At 40.7% G+C, this 23,729-nt stretch overlaps 1 protein-coding gene across 4 annotated transcripts in view; it reads right to left on the reverse strand.

The window, feature by feature from the left end:
• Positions 1-10,324: 10,324 nt before the first annotated feature.
• ACOT9 (acyl-CoA thioesterase 9) overlaps positions 10,325-23,729 on the reverse strand; it is a 36,643-nt gene continuing 23,238 nt past the window's right edge. For 3 of the 4 annotated variants that reach the window (XM_074968229.1, XM_074968236.1, XM_074968255.1), the window contains 9 exons: positions 23,553-23,656; positions 20,840-20,913; positions 18,742-18,809; positions 16,816-16,927; positions 14,872-14,962; positions 13,516-13,601; positions 12,481-12,568; positions 12,130-12,280; positions 10,325-11,860 (listed from right to left, as the gene is read on the reverse strand). In XM_074968229.1, coding sequence (XP_074824330.1) covers positions 11,772-11,860; positions 12,130-12,280; positions 12,481-12,568; positions 13,516-13,601; positions 14,872-14,962; positions 16,816-16,927; positions 18,742-18,809; positions 20,840-20,913; positions 23,553-23,656 — 863 coding nt within the window. In that variant the 3' untranslated portion in view covers positions 10,325-11,771. The remainder of the gene's footprint in view (positions 11,861-12,129; positions 12,281-12,480; positions 12,569-13,515; positions 13,602-14,871; positions 14,963-16,815; positions 16,928-18,741; positions 18,810-20,839; positions 20,914-23,552; positions 23,657-23,729) is intronic. The other variant, XM_074968246.1, reaches the window with a different exon arrangement.

Raw genomic sequence — 23,729 nt, forward strand, 5'->3', positions numbered from 1 at the left:
AAGCCTCTGGGTGCTGTTGCAACATAAATAAATACATACTGGCAGATAAAACAAACCCGCAGCAAACAAAACTTCTCCAATCCTCAACTCAGTTTCTCCCCAGATGTCTGGGAGAGAAGAGCAGCCTTGTGCCGTGGCTAAAGGCTAACAGCGCCGAGATACAGTGTACAAGATGGGAGGGAATTCAAAAGCTGAGAATGTCTTGCAGCAGCCTCCTCATTTATAACAAGGGAGCTCCAACACATTGCTGACATCAAATATGGCTGAATTGCAGAGAGGGAGAAAAGCACACACACACTATCTCAGATTTGTTAGCCTTTGCCTGTGGCACAAGACTCATCACCAAGATATCTGGGGAGAAATTGGGCTGAGGACTGGTAAGGTTTTGTTCGCAGAGGGTTTGTTTTATCTGCCAGTATCTATTATGTATTGGTTAGCCATTGCATGTGCTGGAGCACCATGTGATGTATTCCCAGTCCGAAGCCTCTCTTTATAAAGAGACCATAACATTTTGTATTAGTTTCAAGCTTCCATGTGATCTGTATGGGCAATCCCCTGTAAGGCACATTACAACAAAACAAACTAAACAACAAAGGCATGCCTAACACTGATAAGGGTTACATCAGAGGGAAAAGGTCACACTTTTCATCAGCCCAAAATGAAATAATTTGCAGTTGACCATGGCAGCTCCTGGCATCCACCAGTAGCCCAGAATTCAAAATGGATCTAATTTGTGATCATGTATTACAAAATGGTGGCTGCCCTCCTTCACTCAGAAGATATATTTATACCAGTATAAGTTTTACAAAAACTAGACAAGCCATTTACAACACAAACTTTGCTTCTCTGCAAAGGAAAAAGGACACTAAACTGCTACATGCCACAAGGAGCCACAACAGTAGTTCCCTTAACCCACCCAACAATATTGTTAATCTTTCCAGCTATACTCTTAGCCCGGCAGAAGAGTCTGTCCTATCTCGGGGCCTCTCCTTCTGCCCCTCCACCCCCACGAACATGATACAGTTCTGTGGTGACCTAGAATCCTACTTTCGACGTCTCCAACTCAAAGAATATTTCCAACACACCTCTGAACAACATACTAACCCACAGAATCCTTCCTACCACCTCTACAAAAAGGATTCCTCCTGAAGGTCGAAACAACAGACTGGACTTCTACATAGAGTGCTTCCGTCAACGTGCACAGGCTGAAATTGTGGAAAAGCAGCATCACTTGCCCCATAACCTCAGCCGTGCTGAACACAATGCGATCCACAGCCTCAGGAACACCTCTGACATCATAATCAAAAAGGCTGACAAAGGAGGTGCTGTCGTCATCATGAATAAGTTGGAATATGAACAAGAGGCTGCTAGGCAGCTCTCTAACTCCACATTCTACAGGCCATTATCCTCTGATCCCACTGAGGATTACCAAAAGAAACTGCTCAAGAAACTCCCTGAAAAAGTACAGGAACAGATCTGTGCAGACATACCCCTGGAACCCTGACCAGGGGTATTCTATCTGCTTCCCAAGATCCATAAACCTGGGAATCCTGGACGCCCCATCATCTCAGGCATTGGCACCCTGACAGCAGGATTGTCTGGCTATGTAGACTCCCTCCTCAGGTCCTACGCTACCAGCACTCCCACCTATCTTCGAGACACCACTGACTTCCTGAGGAAACTACAATCCATCGGTGATCTTCCTGAAAACACCATCCTGGCCACTATGGATGTAGAAGCCCTCTACACCAACATTCCACACAAAGATGGACTACAAGCCGTCAGGAACAGTATCCCTGATAAGGTCACAGCAAACCTGGTGGCTGAACTTTGTGACTTTGTCCTCACCCATAACTACTTCACATTTGGGGACAATGTATACCTTCAAATCGGCGGTACTGCTATGGGTACCTGCATGGCCCCACAGTATGCCAACATTTTTATGGGTGACTTAGAACAACGCTTCCTCAGCTCTCGTCCCCTGATGCCCGTACTCTACTTGCGCTACACTGATGACCTCTTTATCATCTGGACCCATGGAAAAGAAGCCCTTGAGGAATTCCACCATGATTTCAACAATTTCCATCCCACCATCAACCTCAGCCTAGACCAATCCACACAAGCGGTCCATTTCCTGGACACTACTGTACTAATAAGTGATGGTCACATAAACACCACCCTATACTGGAAACCTACTGACCGCTATGCCTACCTACATGCCTCCAGCTTTCATCCAGGACACATCACATGATCCATTGTCTACAGCCAAGCTCTACGATACAACTGCATTTGCTCCAATCCCTCAGACAGAGACAAACACAAGATCTCTATCAAGCATTCTTAAAACTACAATACCTACCTGCTGAAGTGAAAAAACAGATTGACAGAGCCAGAAGAGTACCCAGAAGTCACCTACTACAGGACAGGCCCAACAAAGAAAATAACAGAATGCCACTAGCCATCACCTTCAGCCTCCAACTAAAACCCCTCCAGCACATCATCAAAGATTTACAACCTATCCTGAAAAATGATCCCTCACTCTCACAGATCTTGGGAGACAGACCAGTCCTTGCTTACAGACAGCCCCCCAACCTGAAGCAAATACTCTCCAGCAACCACACAACAAAAACACTAACCCAGGAACCTATCCTTGCAACAAAGCCCGATGCCAACTCTGTCCACATATTTATTCAAGTGACACCATCATAGGACCTAATCACATTAGCCACGCCATCAGGGGCTCGTTCACCTGCACGTCTATCAATGTGATATATGCCATCATGTGCCAGCAATGCCCCTCTGCCATGTACATTGGCCAGATGGGACAGTCTCTATGCAAAAGAATAAATGGACACAAATCTGACATCAGGAATCATAACATTCAAAAACCGGTAGGAGAACACTTCAACCTCTCTGGCCACTCAGTAAAAGATTTAAGGGTGGCAATTTTGCAACAGAAAAGCTTCAAAAACAGACTCCAATGAGAAACTGCTGAGCTTGAATTAATATGCAAAGTAGATACCATTAACTTGGGTTTGAATAGAGACTGGGAGTGGCTCGGTCATTACACATATTGAATCTATTTCCCTAAAGTTAAATATCCTCACACCTTGTCAACTGTCTAAATGGGCCATCTTGATTATCACTACAAAAGTTTTTTTCTCCTGCTGATAATAGCTCATCTTAACTAATTAGCCTCTCACCGTTTGTATGGCAACTTCCAACTTATCTGTATGTATATTTATATTTCTTCTTACTATACGTTCCATTCTATTCATCTGATGAAGTGGGCTGTAGCCCATGAAAGCTTATGCTCTAATAAATTTGTTAGCCTCTAAGGTGCCACAAGTACTCCTTTTTGCTGAAACCAGCCTTCATAGTTACTTTGAGGTAACAGCTGATTGGAGTACATCTCTAAGTCAAAAGCACCATGAACTTGACACACAGCGCTTCCACTGCTGTGCATTCCACCAATGTGTACAAGTAGTTCAAATTGTTTCTCCCCATAAGCATTACCTTGCCATTAGCGAATTTCATCTGTAATTGTGTTGCCCATTTCCCTGGTGCTGGGTAAATCTTAAGTTATTTGCTTGATTCTGAGCAAACCAAAGCAAACGTGTTATCCACAAATTTTGCAACTTCACAGAATCATTAAATAGCTCCTCCTAGTGCAGAGCCTTAGGACACCTCATTAGTAAACTCGTGTCATGAAAACTGAATATTTATTCCTAGTTTTGTTCTCTCAATTTTTAATCCATGACAAAATGCCACCTGTGATGGGTTGCCCCACTTTAAGGTGCCCCCTTACATATACTGGGATGACACTGAACACGGCTGGGCCCCTTTTACCCTGTCGTGCTGAGCCAGGCTCTTAAGCCTCCTCTAGCACACAGGACCACAACCAGCTGCAGAAAGACACAGACACTGAGATCAGCTCTGGGAAGACTCAACTTAAAGGACTTGCACCAGCACTCAGGTGCCCACCTCCCTTGGAGTGCAGACCCAAAGTTATATTGTTTTGCGCTGTATAGAAAAATCTGCACAGTGCAAGCTCATAAAAATTCACCCTCTCCCTCAATGTGAAGAGAGGTATTGACAACTTCTTCCCCACTCCCCCCAGTTAGAAATTTCACAAATTAGGTTTAATAATAAACTAAACAAATTTATTAACTATAAAAGGCAGATTATAAGGGATAGCAAACAGAACAAAGCAGATTACTGAGGCAAATAAAACATGCATACTAAGCTTAAGATCTTAAAGAGACTGGTTTCAAGAAGTAATTTGTCACCCTAAATGTTATTTTAGGCAAGTTGCAGAGTTTCTGTAGCTTAAAGTTCCAGTCATTTCTTCTTACAGACTGGAACTCTGTCTCAGTCTGGACTCACCCTTTCCCTTCCCCTCAGGTTAGTTCCTTTGTCCCTTCAGGTACTTTCAGCAGTCTTTCTTCTTGGGTAGACAATGGAGGAGAGTCAAGATTAACGCCCTCTCCAGCCATAAGAAGGCTTTACCTAAAGCAAGAAACCTTTGTTTGATCCCCATCCTCTACAGAGGAAAAGTACCAGCAGTGTCCAAGGTGGCATTATGTAGCTGGTGATCTTATCACCTGACCTGGTAGTGTCACAGCTGCGTCCCAAGATGCCTCTCAGGAAGGAGAGAGATTAGTATCTTCACAGTCTTATTGTTTCTTCCTAATGGCCCATCAAGGCTGTGATGGCCAGGTGTCTGGTGGGTGTCTCGCAAATACACACCCAATTGCAATTGTTACATAGTCAATATTCCTAACTTTAGATACAGAAATGATACATGCATACAAATTGGATAATCACATTCAGTAAATCACAACCTTTCCAATGATACCTTACATGGGCCATCTTGCATAAAATGCTTCTTAGTTATGCCATATGCATATCATAAACATATTTCTATGAAGAACATGGGGTGTAACGTCACACCACCTACCTCTCCCCTGTGATTAGTTACCTTAATATCCATCACAAGAGCCTTTAGCAAGTCAACAACCTTAAAGCAAAGCCAAAAAAAAAATTTTTAAAGGTTATATGTAGTGGTCCCGTGCTATCCAGTGGGGAGGGAGGCCACACTCCCTCACTGTGTCAGGCAACAGTAGATGGGCTCATACCCCACTGGTTAGGGCCAAGTAATCATCAGTCTATGGCTCTCAGCCTCCTGGCAGGGCACACAACAGTTAACAGTCTGGGCTCTGACCCCCTGGGGAGCACAGAGCAATAAGTAATTGTTAGTCCTAGTCATAGAATCATAGAATATCAGGGTTGGAAGTCTGGGATCCTGTAGGGGTTGCAGCTCCCAGAAAGAGATATCTGCTCCCTCTAGTGATCCAGCACCAACTGAGCTCCAGAGCTCTCCTCTTATATTTCCTGTCCCGTCCTGGTACTTCCAGCTGGAGGATGGGGCACATTTGGCTCTCCCCATCAGAGGGAGGGGAGTGGTCCCTCACTATCCAGTCCAGAGGGAGGCCATTCAGCCTCACTACACTGTACTATACAATAGCTCTTATTAACCGTAGCTGTACCAAAGGAAATGCAATATAGACAAAAATGAAGGACTGTAATGCTGCAATAAAGAGAAGAATGATAGCGGGAAGTACATAGTAGCTTTTAAAAAACAAAAAGTTCTTGTCAATATGAATTCATTTTATTGAACAATACACTAATGATTACAGTAAGTTGTTCCCCCAAGGACTATTAGCAGTATATTTGCTATTACTATCATTAGGCCTGTCTGGAATTGGTAGTCATTTTAAAGTAGGGGTGAGGGCTATATTTTGGTCATTTAGTTGGGATAAATATTTTATTATACAAAATAATGTAACATTTTTAACTAATGTGAAATTCAGTTTTTGCAACATCGAATGTATCTTTTACAACATTATACACAGGATTTAACTCCATATAAGTTGATCTCATATGTGCTTGTATATAAACACATACATTAACATGACATGCAAATTGTAACAAATTTCTTCTACACAGGTAAGCTTCAGCTGGCCTAGAGTCAGAGATGGAAATACATCTCACAGATGAACTCTGAATACATGCTACCCCACTAATATGTTGAACAGGAACAAGTCTAGAGACACCCACACTTCCTGACAAAACTGAAATAACAAGATACACAAATAACGTATTTCCATTAGTTTATTTGTTAATTACAGTATACACAGGGTTATTCATACATGTCTATCATTACTCTGATTGGGGTACATCTCTAAGTCAAAGTCACCAGGAATTTTATGCACACACAGTGCTTCCACACTTATGCCTTCCATTCTATTCTGCATTTGCTAGGTTGGCTTTCTGGACTTTGGCCACAGCTACTGAGGGCAGTTTTCCATTTTTTGTTTTAAAAAATTACGCTAGAGGTGAAGTTGGAAAATACGGTGCTTTATGTATATAGAGTTGCTGCTAAAAGAAAAGGATGGGGACAGGATTGGGTAGCCACTTTAACTCAGCACAGTTATGCAAGGAACAGGATTACTGTACCAAAGTTAAAGTGTAAGAAGTAGGGGGCTACTGATAGGTCAGATACAGGTAGCTTTGAATTCTCAGCTTCACTACATATTTTTTGACATCCACCCATGCTCCCTCTTATGAGGGAGGGAAACACTGGGAGAGAATTTCAGATGAACTTCTGAATAGATCAAACATATTAATTTAGAAAGGGTCCATATATATCAGGGGTTCTCAAACTAGGGGTCGTGACCCCTGAGAGGGTCGCAAGGTTATTACATGGGGGGTCGTGAACTGTTAGCCTCCACCCCCCAAAACCCTGCTTTACCTCCACCATTTATACTAGTGTAAATATTAAAAAATGTATTTTTAATTTATGAGGGGGGGTCACACTCGGAGGTTTGCGGTTTGAAAGGGGTCACCAATGCAAAAGTTTGAGAACCACTGATGCATATCTTATTGCCCTCCTGTCTGGAGTGCAACATGGAAGACAATAGGAAATATGTACAGCATCACAACTGATAAAAAGTATTAAATATCACCATATTGTCATAACTTAAAGTTTCAACAGAAAGTTTGGCTGAAAAGTTAGAAGTTCTATATAGGCAACAGGTAGCTAACTCTACCCGTAACTCATTCTAGATAGTGTCAGATGGCATCAGTCCCCTCAACATTTCTGGAGAAGTTGTCTAACCCTATCTTTGAACAAAAAGAACAGCTTGGAGAGGAATGACCAAGAGGTAACTGTGCCAGACTGTACCACTTTTACCAAATTATGATAAATTTTATTCAAAGTATGCCTTGTGAGGTATCATTTGAAAACTCATAATTTGTTGATCATTATTGTCCTGGTAAAATATGTGTGACAACATTGTATGTAGAGGTATGAGATTCTACTGTAGAATTCTGGATTCTACTAAGGCATATTCCAATTCTGGGGTAGCAGCCCAAACCAGTTCCTCAGCCAGCGTCCACAAAATCAGATGAACAATCACCTGGTTAAGTGGCCATTCTTTGTCAGAAAGAGGTGTGTGAGCAATAAATTTACATCTTGGCAAACAGACTTGCTGCCACCTAAGCCCCAGCTGGAGATGATTCTCAAAGAAGAGAAATGCTGTAAGGAAGAACAGAGGACACAAATCCCCCTTCTCTCAGCCTCTCTCTCTCTGCTCACGGCATCAATGACACATGAAGGAACGCTGAACTGGGGGAGGGGTCCTGATTGAAGGAGTTCAGCCAGTAAAAGCATGTGGTGAGAAAAACCTTTGCTTTGAATTCATTTAGCTCAGGGGTGGCCAACCTGTGGCTCCGGAGCCGCATGCGGCTCTTCAGACATTAATATGCGGCTCCTTCTATAGGCACCGACTCCGGGGCTGGAGCTATGGGCGCCAACTTTCCTATGTGCCAGGGGTGTGCTCACTGCTCAACCCCTGGCTCTGCCAAAGGCCCTGCCCCCACTCCACCCCTTCCCGCCCCCTCCCCTGAGCCTGCTGTGCCCTCGCTCCTCCCCCTCCCCTCCCAAAGCCTCCTGCATGCCACAAAACAGCTGATCAAGAGATGTGGGAAGGGAGGGGGAAGTGCTGATCAGCGGGGCTGCCGATGGGTGGGAGGCACTGGGAGCGGGGTGGGGGAAGCTGATGGTGAGCTGCTGATGTATTACTGTGGCTCTTTGGTAAAATGTACATTGGTAAATTCTGGCTCCTTATCAGGCTCAGGATGGCCACCCCTGATTTAGCTTGTAAAAAGTTAGGTATTCATTTGTGTTTTGCCTTTTATTTCTTTCAGAGTAGCAGCCGTGTTAGTCTGTATCCACAAAAAGAAAAGGAGTACTTGTGGCACCTTAGAGACTAACCAATTCTGACTTTTATGCCTCGTTACTTGTAATCACAATCTATCTTTCTGTAGTTTACAAACTTGTTTTATATAAACCAGTGTGTTTGGGTTGAAATGTTTGGGAACTTCATTTGAGATGACAGGGTTTGTGCATATCATTTTCTATTAGTAAAATGACAGACTTTCTATGAGCTTATACTGCACAGAAGGAAAGAGCTGGGCAGTGTAAGATGCATATTTCTGGAGACAAGTCTAGAACAGAGAATTTGCTGGGGTCACTCTGCAGTATAATTCAGGAGTGACTGGCTAGAGCACTCATCTCATTCAGCTGCGAGTGACTTTGCATGCTAGAGGCTGTGTGTGTGAATAGACCAGGAGTGGTTGTTTCCACAGCAAAGCAGTGTGAAAAGCACCCCAGGTTGGAGAACTGAGGGGACACAGCTGTTCAGCAGTCCAGACTGTGCCCTAGGAAATGTCACAGTAACACACTATGCAGTTGAATTTTGTTTCCTTTTAATATTAATGGAAATGAGCTATATTAAATTCCTTTTAAAAACAATGGCCTGACTTTACTACAAGTGGAAGAGTTCACTCCAGGATTCTGAATTTCTCAAATGTTTTTATCCTCAAATAAGATCCTACTGTAGTGCTTAGTTCTATCAATGTATTCCCTTATTGATTGCTGAGTCAGAGACCAAGATGACTTGTTTCTTCTAAGGGCTTCTCCAGATGGTGATGTAAATTACACTCCAGCTTGCTGCACACTAAAATCGCTCTGTGGATAAGACTCTAGACTTGCTGATTTTTAAGGCTAGCGGGTACCATTAGATCATCTAGTCTGACTTCCTGGATAACACAGGCCAAAGGATTTCACCCAGTTAGCCCTGTATTGAGCACAATAACTTGTTTGGCTAAAACATCTTTCAGAAAGGCATCCACTCTGGATTTGAAGACATCAAGAGATGAAGAATCCCCCACCTCCCTTGGTAGTTGGTTCCAATGGTTAATCACCCTCACTCTTAAAAATCGGTGCCTTTTTTCTAATTTGAATTTTTGTGTAAAACTTTCAGCCATTGGTTCTTGTTGTGCATTTCTCCGCTAGATTAAAGAGCTCTTTCGTACCCAGGATTTTCTCCCTCATACACTGTAATCAAGTCATCTCAATCTTTTTGATAAGCTAAACAAATTGAGCTCTTTAAGTCTCTCTCTGTAAGGCATGCTTTTCAGTTTCCAAAATCATTTTTGTGGCTCTTTGCCCCCTTTCCAATTTTTCAAAACTGGTCATAGTATTCCAGAATTGGTCTCACTACTGCCATATATAGAGGTAAAATCACCTCCCCACTCTACTCGCTACTTCCCTGTTTACACACCCATGGATCCTATTAGCCCTTTTTGCCACATCACATTGGGATTTCATGTTGAACTGCTTGTCCACTATGAGCCCTAAATACTTTTCAGTCACTACTTTCCAGGATACAGGCCCCCATTCTGCAGGTATGGCCTGCATTCCTTGTTCCCAAATGTATGACCTGGCATTTGGCTGTGTTAAAATGCATTTGTTTGAATAGGTCCAGCTTACAAAGTGATCCAGATTGCTTTGTACGACTGCCCTAACCTCATTAATTACCTCTCCGCCAACCTTTGTGGCATCCACACATTTTATCAGCAGTGCTTTTATATTTACTTCTGCATCATTGATGAAAAGCATCAGGCCTAGTACTGAGCCCTGCAGAATCCCACCAGAAAACCCCACACCTGATGATGATTCACCACTGATAACTTCTTTTTGAGACCCATCTGTTAGCCAGTTCTTAATCCATTTAATATGTGCTTTACTGGTATTGCATAGCGGTAATTTTAAAATCAATATTGCATAGTACTAATCAAAAGTCTAATATTACATCTATTATCTATATTACTCTTTGGTGGCTCCCTTTCAGTAACTGCCTTTTACTGACTGGATGGGCTGTCTGTGTTTTGCCTCTGTTCCTTCTGATCTTCCTCACTCGGTCTTGTCAAGGGTGTAACATATACCCTTTTGCTGCCATGCAAGAGGTTTTTCTAAGGTACTTAAGTGGAGATTGTTCCATCTTCCTCCACAGCTATCCCATCGTTGTTCTCAGCCAGATCTACATCTTCCCTTTGTAATCCATTTTACAGAGGTCCTATTATTTCTCTGAGACTTCAGCTGGTGTCAGAGTCCCTCTACAATGGAACGCTGCTTTCCATTTCATACATACAAAATAATCCTTTGGTGTAGTGCTTCATTATTGCCCACCTTAGTACCAACAAAAAACAGTCTATGGTCCAGCTGAGGATTCTTTCTTCTAGCAATACTCTCTCATCTGGTTGGAATCTTTCTGGGTCTGAGAACACTGCTATCTTTCCACCTCAGGACCTGGCCTGTAAGCTGCTCAACGGGGTCACTGGGCCCTGACTTTTGCATGGATCAGCTCAATCCACTTGCTGTTCTAGCAGCCTCCACACAAAGCTGGAACCTAATGCTCTGTTCTAAAAAGCCTGTCTTCCCCTCCACATGTACACAACACCCTGCCAATAGCCTGTACTGTATTTAGCCTAAAAGCTTTCGGGAATAATTCTCTCAGGAATTTGCCCTAGTCATCTTGTGTTTACTGAACCACTTATGTAAAAGAATACAAAAAGGAGTATACGGTACTGGTGGGATCTCCCACACACAGGTATCTGTAAACTTCACATTTGGCCATTTCATTCATTGTAAAAATGAGTGTGTCCTCAAAAGAAACAGGAAACACAAATCATCAATTCTTCAAAACAAGGGCTGCAGCAACGTTGTGAGAGCCCATCAGCAGACAAATACACACCTGACTGCAAGGATTATGACGCAGATGTGCACATCACACTGTCCTTCCGCTGCCCCGATGCACCTATTCCCGAGAACCAATAGGAGGCTGATTTTAACTTAGACAGGACCCTGGGTCAGATTTGCACACAAATAATCAAACAGGATTCAACATTTGCAGCCCTCATTTTAGAGAGATGATAGCTTTCCTGTATCAGGGACCATAACGAGAAGCAGAAGTGTGTGTAGGACAGAAGAGATGGGAATGGTGACAAAATTGAGACTTCTCAATGGTAGTATCCCTTTAAAGTTTTCTGGACTATGTTTTTCAATCCCTCTATGCTAACATGAACAGCCTGTCACAGCAGAATTTTAAGGTGGTATACATCTTAACTATGGAAGCTCTAAAAGGAGAGGAGAGGAGAAAGCTGTACAACATCATTGTCAGCCTACAGCTAGTTGTATAAATAGCGCTACTAAATGATTGTCTTTTTGTACAAAAACAGACCACTTTCTAATATGCCTACACCGATGACCACATCACGTAAAAGAGCAGGAATACCATCACTGATACATTGTGCATAGGAAGCGAGCAATCTTTGGCAGAGGTTTCTCCAAAGCTAACAATTTGCTATGGTGCTGCAGTAGTTTTCTCCACTTCTCTGGTTTCTTTCATGGCGGCACTAAAGTGCCGCTTCCCATCTAAATACAACATGGACTCTGAAATGACAGGAATAAAGAAAAGAGATAAGAGTGTTTTTAAAAAAACTGTCACTTTAAAAACTCAGCCTCTAGAGTGTACTGGGCACTACACAGAAGACCAAGTTTGAGAAGCAATATGAAATACATTTGTACAGAATAAATACAGGTTAGTATGAAGGGGCATTTTGTGTTACTCTACCAGTAGTAGTAGTCTATTAAAAATTAAAAATAGGTCTTTCCCTTCCAAGAACAAAATTTTAATGAGATGCATTAAAACTGCCACTTACCACCATATGTTTTTGGAACAATCTGTGGTACCTCTCTTTCTGACATAAAAGTGAAATGGAAGACATTGGTAGTCTTGTGCTCTCTGGTATCTGAATCATAAACCTCACTGTGTACTCTAATCTGGATATAGTTTTTTTCTGTAAAACAAACCTAGACAGAACAGTGGACACAGTTACTATTTTATCCTTTACACTAAAGAAAGGGGACAAGATGGAAGAAGAATTAATTCCACGGCTTGACACTGAAAGTCAGTTTCTCTTTCCTAACTCACTGTTCATTGCCAATGATTGAGAATGAAGACATCAAGCTGAATAAGCTTTATGGCTGTTTGAAAACAGACCAACTCCTACCTGTGCAGAAAGCAGTAATAGGGATCCAATCTCAACTGGTCTTTGAAACATGATATCGTCTACAGCTACTACATAAGGTCTGGAACCTCTGGCAGAGGGGGAAAAAAAGGCACTTTGTATTCAAGAGCAGCTACTTGTCTCTGCACAAGTTGAAACAATTTCAATGATTTTTAATGAAAAATTTATCTGAAACTGAGCCACAAATAAATATACAAACCAATAAGAATTGCTAAAGAATATTGCCAGGGTGCCAAGAAGAAAACAAATATCCTGAGGGAATGCTAGCATAAAGGTGATGATACATGTACTCCTGCCGCAGTACTGGCTCCCATCCTCTTCTACTATACCTCATACTCTAGCAACATTACGTACGAGAGTCAAAACACAATTTTCTGCCTCTTTTGGTTTGTCTAGTCCTCCTCACTCAGGCCTCACTCCTTCAAAAGCTTACACACGTGCTTAACTTTCAGAATATGTGTAGTCCCAGAGACTTCAATGGGGCTACTCATGTGCTTAAAGTTGGGAAGTGTTTGCAAGATCAGGGACCTAGTCAAGTTTTTAAAGAGTAAGTGGCTGTAAGGTAAAGTTCATAAGCCATTCATCAAATCACAGATGTAACAAGATGTAGTACCTACAAGAACGCATATTAGACATTTTTAGCCAGTGTGTGTATCTCCAAGAGTTAGTGATAGTAGCACAGAAAGGCACTTTAAAAATAAAACAAAATTCCATCAGTTACATATTTTCCCAGAAACAGATTGTAAAATCTGAGCTCCAGGACTCTGGTATGCAAATTTAGAGTTATTATGACAATGAAAGGTGTGTTCTGACCCTGATTAAGCTAAAGTTACAGCGGTTACTGATGTGCCCTGCTGTTAGAATAGCCATTCAAACATCAAACCCTTTTCTATCCCAACTATACATATTTTCCATTTACTGCTGAACTCTTACTTTATAGGTCAGTTTCCCCCTACCCTATTAACAAAACACACAAAATGTTCTGGATTACACAAATACTGAAAACCTGAAACTCACCCATAGCTGCAGGCCGTAGCCCATCCCAGCTCAAATGCTTTTCTCATGAGAAACCCCCCAAAGATTCTATTGAAAATGTTCCGTTCCTGCATTTAGAAACACAAAGCAAACTGGCAACAATATGCATGTACTCACACAACACAGTGGTAAAGCCTGTCAGATTCATCTTTCTTCTTGGTTATGGAATTATACATAGCTCCTATAATGAGTATTTGGCAGCTCTACAGCACAATTAAAACATATATAGAAGTCTAAATGACTCAGCATGCTTACTTCTTAAGAGCTCACCCCATCCAAAACAAAATCAAAAAACAAAAACAAAAAAAATTGTGGTCAGCCCATCTTAAACACTCTCTGCAGAATCTGTCAGGTGTTTTCACTTCTGTATTTGTACTCCTGGAATTGTACATTTGTTAAGACCTACAGGTAAACCTTTGTAACTTTAGGGCAGTGGCTCCGAAACGTATTCCGCTGCTTGTGCAGAGAAAGCCCCTGGCGGGCTGGGCCGGTTTGTTTACCTGCCATGTCTGCAGGTTCGGCCGATCGCGGCTCCCACTGGCTGCGGTTTGCTGCTCCAGGCCAATGGGAGCTGCTGGAAGCGGCGCGGGCCGAGGGACGTACTGGCCACCGCTTCCCGCAGCCCCCATTGGCCAGGCACAGCGAACCGCGGCCAGTGGGAGCCGCGATCTGCCGAACCTGCGGACGCGGCAGGTAAACAAACTGGCCCGGCCCGCCGGGGCTTTCCCTGCACAAGCAGCAGAACAAGTTTGGGAAACACTACTTTAGGGTTTGCATTGCACAAATCTGTAAGCCTAGTTGGTATATTCAAATGCTAATTTAAAAAGAATCTTCTTCATGGCAGACAAAAGCTGTTAAAACAATATGAACTGTTCAGTCAAAATCTTGTGCTCTCAAATTAGACTAACTAGGGTTCCCACCTTTCTAATGGGTGATAATCAGACCCCTGAGACCCTGCCCCATGCTCCGCCTCTTCCCCCAGATGAAAAACCCCCAGATATCAGGGCTTGTTAAATAGCATGCAGATATACAAACCGAAACCCAGACTGTCCAGGTGAAAACTGGATGGATGGCAACCCTAAGACTAACACTGATGGATACTGTCTCTTGATTAACACCCATTACTCGCAGATGTCTGGGGAGGAATTTCTTTACATAAGATATCTCTTCTGATAAATCAAAAGAAATGCTAAAAGTCTTACATTTAGAACTATATTTAAACATCAGAGAAAAAATACAAAAAAGCCCTAGTTAAATGTCTTAGACCCTCCAACCTTAAAGATGATTCATAACTCATTCACTATGATTTTTGTAACACATTAGTATTCCTTCAAATACCTGAGGATGGCAGATCTCCAAGCCCTTAAGTTTTGCATCTTCCATCCATACTGAATTGGGTGGTAGCACACGACTCCGAAAACTTACAGTCCTGTAGAAACAAGGGGTTTTAGGCAATACACTCAATATCCAGCTTTAATGGTGCTCAACAAGCTACAACAGCAAAAATAGAAAAACCCTTTGTGTGTGCACACACACCAAGCAAGCCAGGATTCAAATGGAAAAAATGAAAGTGCTAGTAACATAGTTTCTGACAGACTTCAAAAACCACTACTTGATTAATGCAAGTGTCTAGTCTAAGGCCCCGATCCTTCAAACATGTATGCTCATATTTAACTTTAAGTGGATCATTTCAGTGGGACTGTTCACATGAGTAAAGTTAGGCTCTGATGCTCAAAATGTTTATGCATATGCCTAAGGGGGAACCATTGCTCTTAAGACCGTAAAAACCTCTCAAGTCCCCTGACCTGAAGTGTTTAACTAGCAAAAAACCCCAGCCAACCAAAAAAATCCATTCTACACTCCCTAAGCAAGTCCTTCACCTTTTTATTAGGGCAGTGGTTTTCAACCTGTGGTCTGCGGATCCCTGGGGATCTGCAGACTCTACGATTTCCAAAGGGGTCCCCACCTCCATTCAAAATTTTTAGGGGTTTGCAAATGAAAAAAGGTTGAAAACCACTGTATTAGGGTATAGAAGATGCAAGATTCAAGATGAATTAATCACAGACACATAGTTTAAGATCTGCAAATTTGTCTAGGGGATTTACACATACATCTGCTAATTTTAAATGGAAGATGTGTGTAAATCAACTAAGTAGCCTTGAAAATTTCAGCCATGTAACAACTAATTTTAAAGAGACATACATTGTGAATTATTGGAATAAATAAGAGCTCTACTAATGTTATTTCTATAGACATTACAGAATTTTTTTCTGTACTGTTATTCCTGCTTTGTATTAATAAAGTTAGTTCAAGACTGGCTCTGTGAGAGCACGTGTCTAACTCTACAGGTGTTCCTTCAGAAAGCTTAAAGATATCATGCAGATAGAGGGATTTTTAAAAAAAATTAAAAATACAAATGGTAATAAAATGTTTCCCTTACCCTTTTTTGTCCTTCCCTTTCCTCCTTTCTCTCACTTCACTTTCTGTATCTTACTTTGACTTTCCTGCTGCCTTTCCAGATTCTCGTTTCACTTCAGATTAAAAATATTACTAATTGTACAAGAATTATATTTTCAGCTTTCTTTTCCCTCTATTATCATCACTTCACTTCTTAATCTTTTCTAATTCTGCCACTTTTCAGATTATTTGCCCCCATCACATTTTTTTAAATCTTTCACTCTGGTTTTCTTGTCTATAACTCATAACCTCTCTGTATCTCTATTTCCCAGACCCCCCATAATCTGTAAAATTAGTATGCTAAGCAGTAAGTCTCACAGGGTGCCAGAATTTATGTTTACAACACACTGTGAGAATCTTGGATCAGCAGGAGCAAAATATTATTATGGCCAAGGAACACCTCTTCCCTTTAGAAGTCTAGCCAGTTATTAAGGCACAAGACTGCAATGCCAGTGCAATAGCTCCAACAGCCCAGTAGGGGGTTAAATTCCTTCTTGTGGTTAAGCATGACTATCCCTTTTTTTAAGATTATTCAATCCTGCTTTCTCAGAAGCCATCTACTGTAACCTTGTTGTTTTATTCTTGACTGCAGCTGCTGCATAGCATTAGCTTTCTTGGATGGCACAAAATTCATTCAGGAACATAAATGGTATATCAGCACATTGATGGTGCTTTGTGCCTGTATCCCAGGTACAGGAGACAGCATCCAAGTGTTTAAGTGATGGGATAGGAAAGCAAAAAGTATCTGCATTCCTTCTACAACTGAGCATTCAACTGCCACATTACCGTCCCTTCTTGCAAGTTATTAGTTCTTCGCCTACTTGCCTTGTGTCCAGTGTATTAAGGAATATATTATGAACAGTGGTTCTTTCTTCTGCAGTGGGAGCCATTTTCAGTAAGGATGCAGTGCTGAAATCAACCCTCCTTATCTTGTTCACTAAAGAAAAAAAATTAATTGAGCACAAAGATAGCAGAACATCACTTGGTTTTAAATTGCTTTACAAAGGGGTCAACTCCTCTCTCCATTTTAAAATTCATCACCAGATTAAGTGATTTTTGTATTCACAGTCAGACTATTATCAGAAATTTGCTTTTAATATTTGTCTGCATTAAAGAAAAAAATATAGGGTGTAATCTGCCCCACCGAAGTCAATAGTAGTTTTGCAATTGACTTCACTGGGGCTAGAATTTCACCCATACATTTTATTTAAGTGCTTTATTTTGAAATGCTCACTTAGCTGGTGTGCCAACAGAATTTGTTGGTCTTTTAAACATAGCAATGTACTGCAGACTCATTATTCACATACTAGGATATTCATTTAACCACTACAGACTGATTCATACTAAAAAATGCAAAGGAACTGAAGAGTGTGTGTGACATTTCTACTTTTTGTATCGTTGGCAGTATATATATATATATACACATACACACATACACTCTAAATATTTACTGAAGATAGTGTAGAACTTTGGAGGAAAAGGAGCTTTTAAGAGGCTTCTGGTACTTCATTTGTGTACCCTTTTAAAAATAAACAAACAGGGGACTTTAAAAAACACAATGTAATGAGGCTTTTGCAAGGATCTGTGCCTTATACTTTTTTTTTAAAGTTGGTTTTATCATGACAAGTTCCAAGGGTCCTGATACTGCAACCCATCCCTCTTATCTCCTTCAATAGCATTTCTATGGTTCAGTTAATTAGCTGCTCATGCATCTGGATTTCCCCACAAACTCATGTGGTTACTCTGTATATGGTACAAAGAACCAAATTTATGAGGACATGAGTTATGATGAAACCAGTTATGGCAGCCCACAATTTTCAGATTTTAACTTAGTTGGCTATCTGAACTCAGTAGAGCAGTTTTGAACTCCTCTAAAACAAGGTATTTTTGAAGCAAACTTTAATTAAATAAAAATAGTCACCAAGGGTGAGTCAGAAAATGAAAAATCAGTCATACATAGTACATGCTGCCACAAACCCCAAAGATTTACCATGCACATACAGAAAGCTAACAATGACTTCCTCTCTATCTTATGTCTTGTGCAGTGAAATATACTTAGAATATAAAGGAACAGTCCAACAACTAGTCATTTTGGTTGCCTCTGGTTTTGGATGCCCAAGTTCAGATACCTGAAAGAGCTCTATTTTCAGAAGGTGATGAGCACCCAGTTGTTGAAAATCAGGCCCCTCTAAAGTGTCGAATTGGTTGTCCAAAGATTAAAGCACTGAAAATTGAAATCAATGGGATTTACGTGCACACTTAATATTAAGCATGTGCTTAAATGCTGTCCTGAATAGGGGCTTTAATGGGTAAGATATTATGTGATTCAATTTAGATAGTATAGCCCTCGGTGTGCCACAGTCCAAATATGAAGACAAGATGCAGCAGTTCAGGAAGTATGATTTATTTAATTAACATATATACAGTTTCCTTACTCTCACTTAGTTATTCAGCACTTCTGATGTACTACAGTAGCATATAAAAATTGATATGACTAGATATGGTCCAAAACAAAACCCTGTATCTGAGGTAAGCTGAGGGGGAAAATGTTTCAAAATCCAGATTCAAAATTCATGGTTTGGACTCATCTCCAGGTACTAGCAGGTGTGTGAGGTGGAATAAATTTGATCTTAAATAAATTAAGAGCAACTCTTGCTAGTAGAATTTCTGAACTCCGCTCTCTCTCGGTTACTGCAATGAATCCATACAGAGTTTCCCACTACCATAAAGTATACATGAAGTATTACATACATTCTCCTTTCCTGAAGATTTCTTCCTCCTCTGGGCCCTCAGGAATTAATGGATTAACAAATGCTGGCCTATGGATAGGAATTATTTTTAAAGTGATATGCTTTAGAAAAAATTGTCATGTAAATGCACAAGGGGAAAGATCAATAGACATTCCTTCGTCCACAAACAATCTAAGAGAGAAAGACATAGCTTTATCACAGATAAGATGACATCTAAAGAAATAAATAAGTTTCATAGGATGGCTGGTGACACCAGAAGGTCACCCATCGGCTCTATTGCTCAGCCGATCTCAGACTGTTAACAGTTCTCTAGTATAATTAAAAATGAGTCCTCATAGCATTTATACTTCTTAAAAAGTTAAATGATTACCAAAATTTTCATATAAGAGATTACAGCAGATTGAAACCATTTAGAAGTACAGTAAATTCAAGCTGTGATCTAGGATTGTCTAATAATTGTCTAAATAGTTGTCTAAAATAATGAAATGAAAGAACTTGAAAAAACCTGTAGCAAGCCTTCAGCCATAATTTATTCATTTCAGCAGTGGCCTTATCAGCAACCAAAAGCTGTTTACCACTTTTATACAGCTTATCAAATAAGAACATAAGAAGCTGCCTACAGTCCAGTTAATTTGTTTACTGTGCTGCATAAATCTACAATGCCTAATTATATAGATCAAATTAACATACAAATCTTTTGCATAGCAAGATGACTGTTTACTCTTCGGAGCCCTCCCTCTCCGTAATTTGGAGAAAAGTCACTTCTGTTCTTAAATTGTTAAATTATGTTCAGACTGGATACCAAAAGATACATATATGCTATGTTTGCATCATGCTACACTGCTGAGGCAGCTTCTCTCTGTTCCCCAGATTTACTAACTTTCCAAGCATGCTGCAAAGTCCAGGTTTTCTCTTTCTGTTCTCTTACTACAGAGGAGGGAGCTGGGCTGAGGTGGTCTTTTTATATTATTTTGTATATTTTATTTTTTGGAATAGTTACCCAGATCTGAGGTTAGGAAGGATGGTACAGTGACTGGAGAACTAGCCGAGAACCTGGGTTGCCCATGGCCAATTCCTGCTCTGCCCCAGCCATCCTCTTTGATCTCAGTAAAGTTACTTACTCTCTCTGTACTTCACTTTCCTGTCTGTAAAATGGGAATAATAGCACTTCCTACCACTTTAAATACATTAAAAACTGTAAGATGCTCAGATACTACAGCAACAGGACCCATTTAAGTACCTAGGATAGATACATTATAAACTTGAAGAAATAAACATGTGACCATATTAGTACGTCAAGGACATGGAATTATTTGAATCACAAAAATATTTTTCTATTATTATGCACACAAGAAGTTGTTAAACCTATTATGAATAGAAAGATGTACGATTTTTGAAAATTGCAAATTAAACAGGGAAGAGATAGACGTTTTAGTTAAGCCTCCCACAGCAATGCTAGTGTCCTAAAAGCCAAAAGAGAAAATGATCAGTTTGTTTGTTTTAAATGACCAAGCAAAATAATATGTGGGAAGTAAAACCAGCAAGATGGGGAAATGTAAATTAGAATTTTAAAATTCCTTCAGAATCATTAACAGTCCCAGTTATTAGTTACACAAGTTTTGGGTTGAGAGAGTCCTCTAAGGAACTCCCAGCATTTTCAGTATGGTATTAAAATTATATTTGTGAGTGACCATTTACAAGTTGGGTATCAGCCCTTCCCTCCCTTGATACAGGGACCAATTAATTCTCATGGTTACAGTAGATTCCTGGTGGACTTTTCCTTCTGGCATGTTAATCAGGTGTATTGTTTAAATTCAGGGAAACACCATTTCTAGAAATGGGTCAAATGCCAATTATAGTTTGAAAACCACCAACAGCACTCGGTGTACAGTTCTAAGAAGCTAACTGTAGACCTCCTCTCCCTCAAGCTCTCCCCAAAAGAACCTGAAAATATACTGGCTATTTCCTAACCAAAAAAAAAGGCAAGTATATGATTTACTTATAACTAAAGCACATATAAAAGTTAGACCATTTGCCACTTTCCAACAACAACAATCTGGATTATGTGGTTTTCCCAGTTTCCCATACAGATAAATTACCTCTTGTTTTCTGGATCACGGGCCACCATGACAAAGGTTGCATCTAACACAGGGCTGTAAGTATCATCATGTAACTAAAACAGAACAAACAAAACCAGTTTTAATCTCTACAAAAGTGACGTTGTTTAACAGGCCACCCAGTTCATACTAATAATGCAGTTAAGATGTTGTTTGCTTTCACATTTCACCCCTTTCCAGTTCTCTTGCAATGGACTTAAGACAAGAGAAATGCTCAACATAATATTCTATTTCAGCAGAACTGCAATGCAACTATTCAGAAATGATACAGGTTACACAATTAGTATAAAAATGGCAATAACTCTAGTTACCAATTAGTTCCCACCTCCATTCCCAAACAACCCCATGGAAAAATACCACAACAAAAATCCATTATCACTGCAGACTACCTGATGCCAGCACAGAGAGAAATGACACATTTAGCAACAGATAATCCCTTATGCACTAACAGTTCAACAGTACACACATTAGTTTTTAAGAGGTAAACTGGATCAAAACTGGGGTTTTTGTGTTTGTTTTTCTGAAGTGTAGGATGTATTTTGAACAATTCAATTGCCACATTAGTATTTTGTAATGGAGCTGGACAAATTCATTGTGAATAATACATCATATTCATTGGCAGCTTTTCATTGAATGGTTACGAATAAATAATTTTTCCATTATTTAGTCAGGTATATTTTTTTGTAGACTAATTGTACTCCAATTAAAGTATCTTATTTCAACACCGTTTCCAGTGACGTTCATGTATTATCTGTCTTACAATGCTAAAAAGTCAAGTTATTTTACACACTAGAAGATATCAACACAATACCTTAGAAAACTGGTCTGAAATCAACAAGATGACATTCAATAAAGGCAAGTGCAAAGTACTACATTTAGGAAGAAGGGGGGGGGAAATCAAATCACAGCTACAAAAAGGGGAATAACTGGCCAGGCAGTGGTGCTGCTGAAAATTTGTAATGAGTTTGTAATGTATCACAAAATGAATACGAGTCAACATTGTGATGCACTTACAAAAAAGGCTAATATCATTCTGGGGTGTATTAATGGGAATGTCATATATAAAACATGGAAGGTAACTGTACCCGTCTACTTGGCACTGTGAGGACTACGGTGTCCAGTTTTGGGCACCACACTTTAAGAAAGATGTGGAGAGAATAGCAGAGCAATAAAAATGATAAGGTTTACAAAACCTGACCTCTGAGGAATGGTTAGAAAACTAGGCATGTTTAGTCTTCAGAAAAGAAGACAGAGGGGTGGGACCTGCTAATGGCTTTCAAATATGCTGAAGGCTGTCACCCACATAGACTCAGGGCTTCAAAGGCAGAGGGAACCACCAGAATCATCCAGCTGGACCTCCTGCACATTGCAGGCCACAACCTCACCCACCCATTACTGAGGTAGGCCCATAACCTCTGGCTGAGTTACTGAAGTCCTTAAATCTTGATTTAAAGACTTCAAGTTACATAGGATCCACCATTTCCGCTAGTTCAAACCAGCGACTTATCCCTGCCCAACACTGCAGAGGAGACAAAAAAAACCCCACAGTCTCTGACCTGGGAAAAAATTTCCTTCTGGCCCTAAATATGGTGAACTGTTAAACCCTGAGCAGATAGACAAGATCCACTGGCCAGACACTGGGAAAGAATTCTCTGTAGTAACTCAGAGCTCTCCCCCTCCAGAGTCCCATCTCCGGACACTGGAGATATTTGCTAACAGCAGTAGTGGATGGGCCATAGGCCATTGTAGGCAATCTCATTATACCATCCCCTCCATAAACCTACCAATCTTAGTCTTAAAACAAGTTAGGATTTTTGCCCTACTACTCCCCTTGGAAAGCTGTTCCAGAACATCACTCTCTAATAGTTAGAAACCATGATGGCTGGTTTATATCCCTTTGTTCTTGTACCAACATTGGCCCTTAACTTAAATAACTACTCTCCCTTCCTGGGCTGTTACAAAGAGGATGGCAATCAATTGTTCTCCATGTCCACTGAAGGTTGGACAAGAAGTAATGGGCTTAATCTGAAGCAAGATCTCAGGGATAACTTTCTAACTATAAGGTAGTTAAGCTCTGGAATAGGCTTCTAAGGGAGGTTGTGGAATTCCCATCACTGGAGTTTTTTAAGAATGGGTTAGACAAAACACCTGTCAGGGATGGTCTAGGTTTACTTGGTCCTGCCCCAATGCAGGGGGCTGGACTAGATCACCTGATGAAGTCCCTTCCAGCCCTAAGTTTCTATGAAATCCCATTTCAATATCAATTCTAAACTCTGGCATTCTCATCTGGGTATCTTTTAAAATAAAGAAGAAAACATTTCCAGAAAGCAGGGAGGATTCCTTTGTTGGAGGAGAAAAGTAGGGCTTACGGCCTGCCATGTTGCATTAGACCAATGGTCCATCCTGTCTCCAACAGTACCAAATACTTCAGCGGAAGATATAAAACACCTACTGTAAACAATTATCCTTTGGCGAGGAGAGAACAGGGAAATATATTCTTAATCTCTGACCACTGGTAGTCATTTAGATCCTGAAGCACAGGGGTTGGTAGCCCTTCTAACACAGATGATACCCTCAGTGTAATTTAGGTTTCTAATGTTATCACTCATAATTCCTTCTGAGGTGTCCAAGGTATCTTGAGAGACATGAAGGGAGTTTTCCACTATAGAAGAAATAGAAGTCACTGAGCCCCAACCTGAAGCATGTGCATCTTCACTTCCATTGAGGTCTTCCCAACCCAAGAAACATTTCCAGTGAATTTGATATCACAATCTGGGTATATGACCTTCTTGCACAAATCTAGAATATACATGACAATGTGTTAGAACAAGATAACTGAAGTTTAATATTTAAAAAGAAAGGGTCTGGATTC

Source organism: Natator depressus, chromosome 1 (assembly GCF_965152275.1).
Source record: "Natator depressus isolate rNatDep1 chromosome 1, rNatDep2.hap1, whole genome shotgun sequence".
Classification (NCBI taxonomy): domain Eukaryota; kingdom Metazoa; phylum Chordata; order Testudines; family Cheloniidae; genus Natator; species Natator depressus.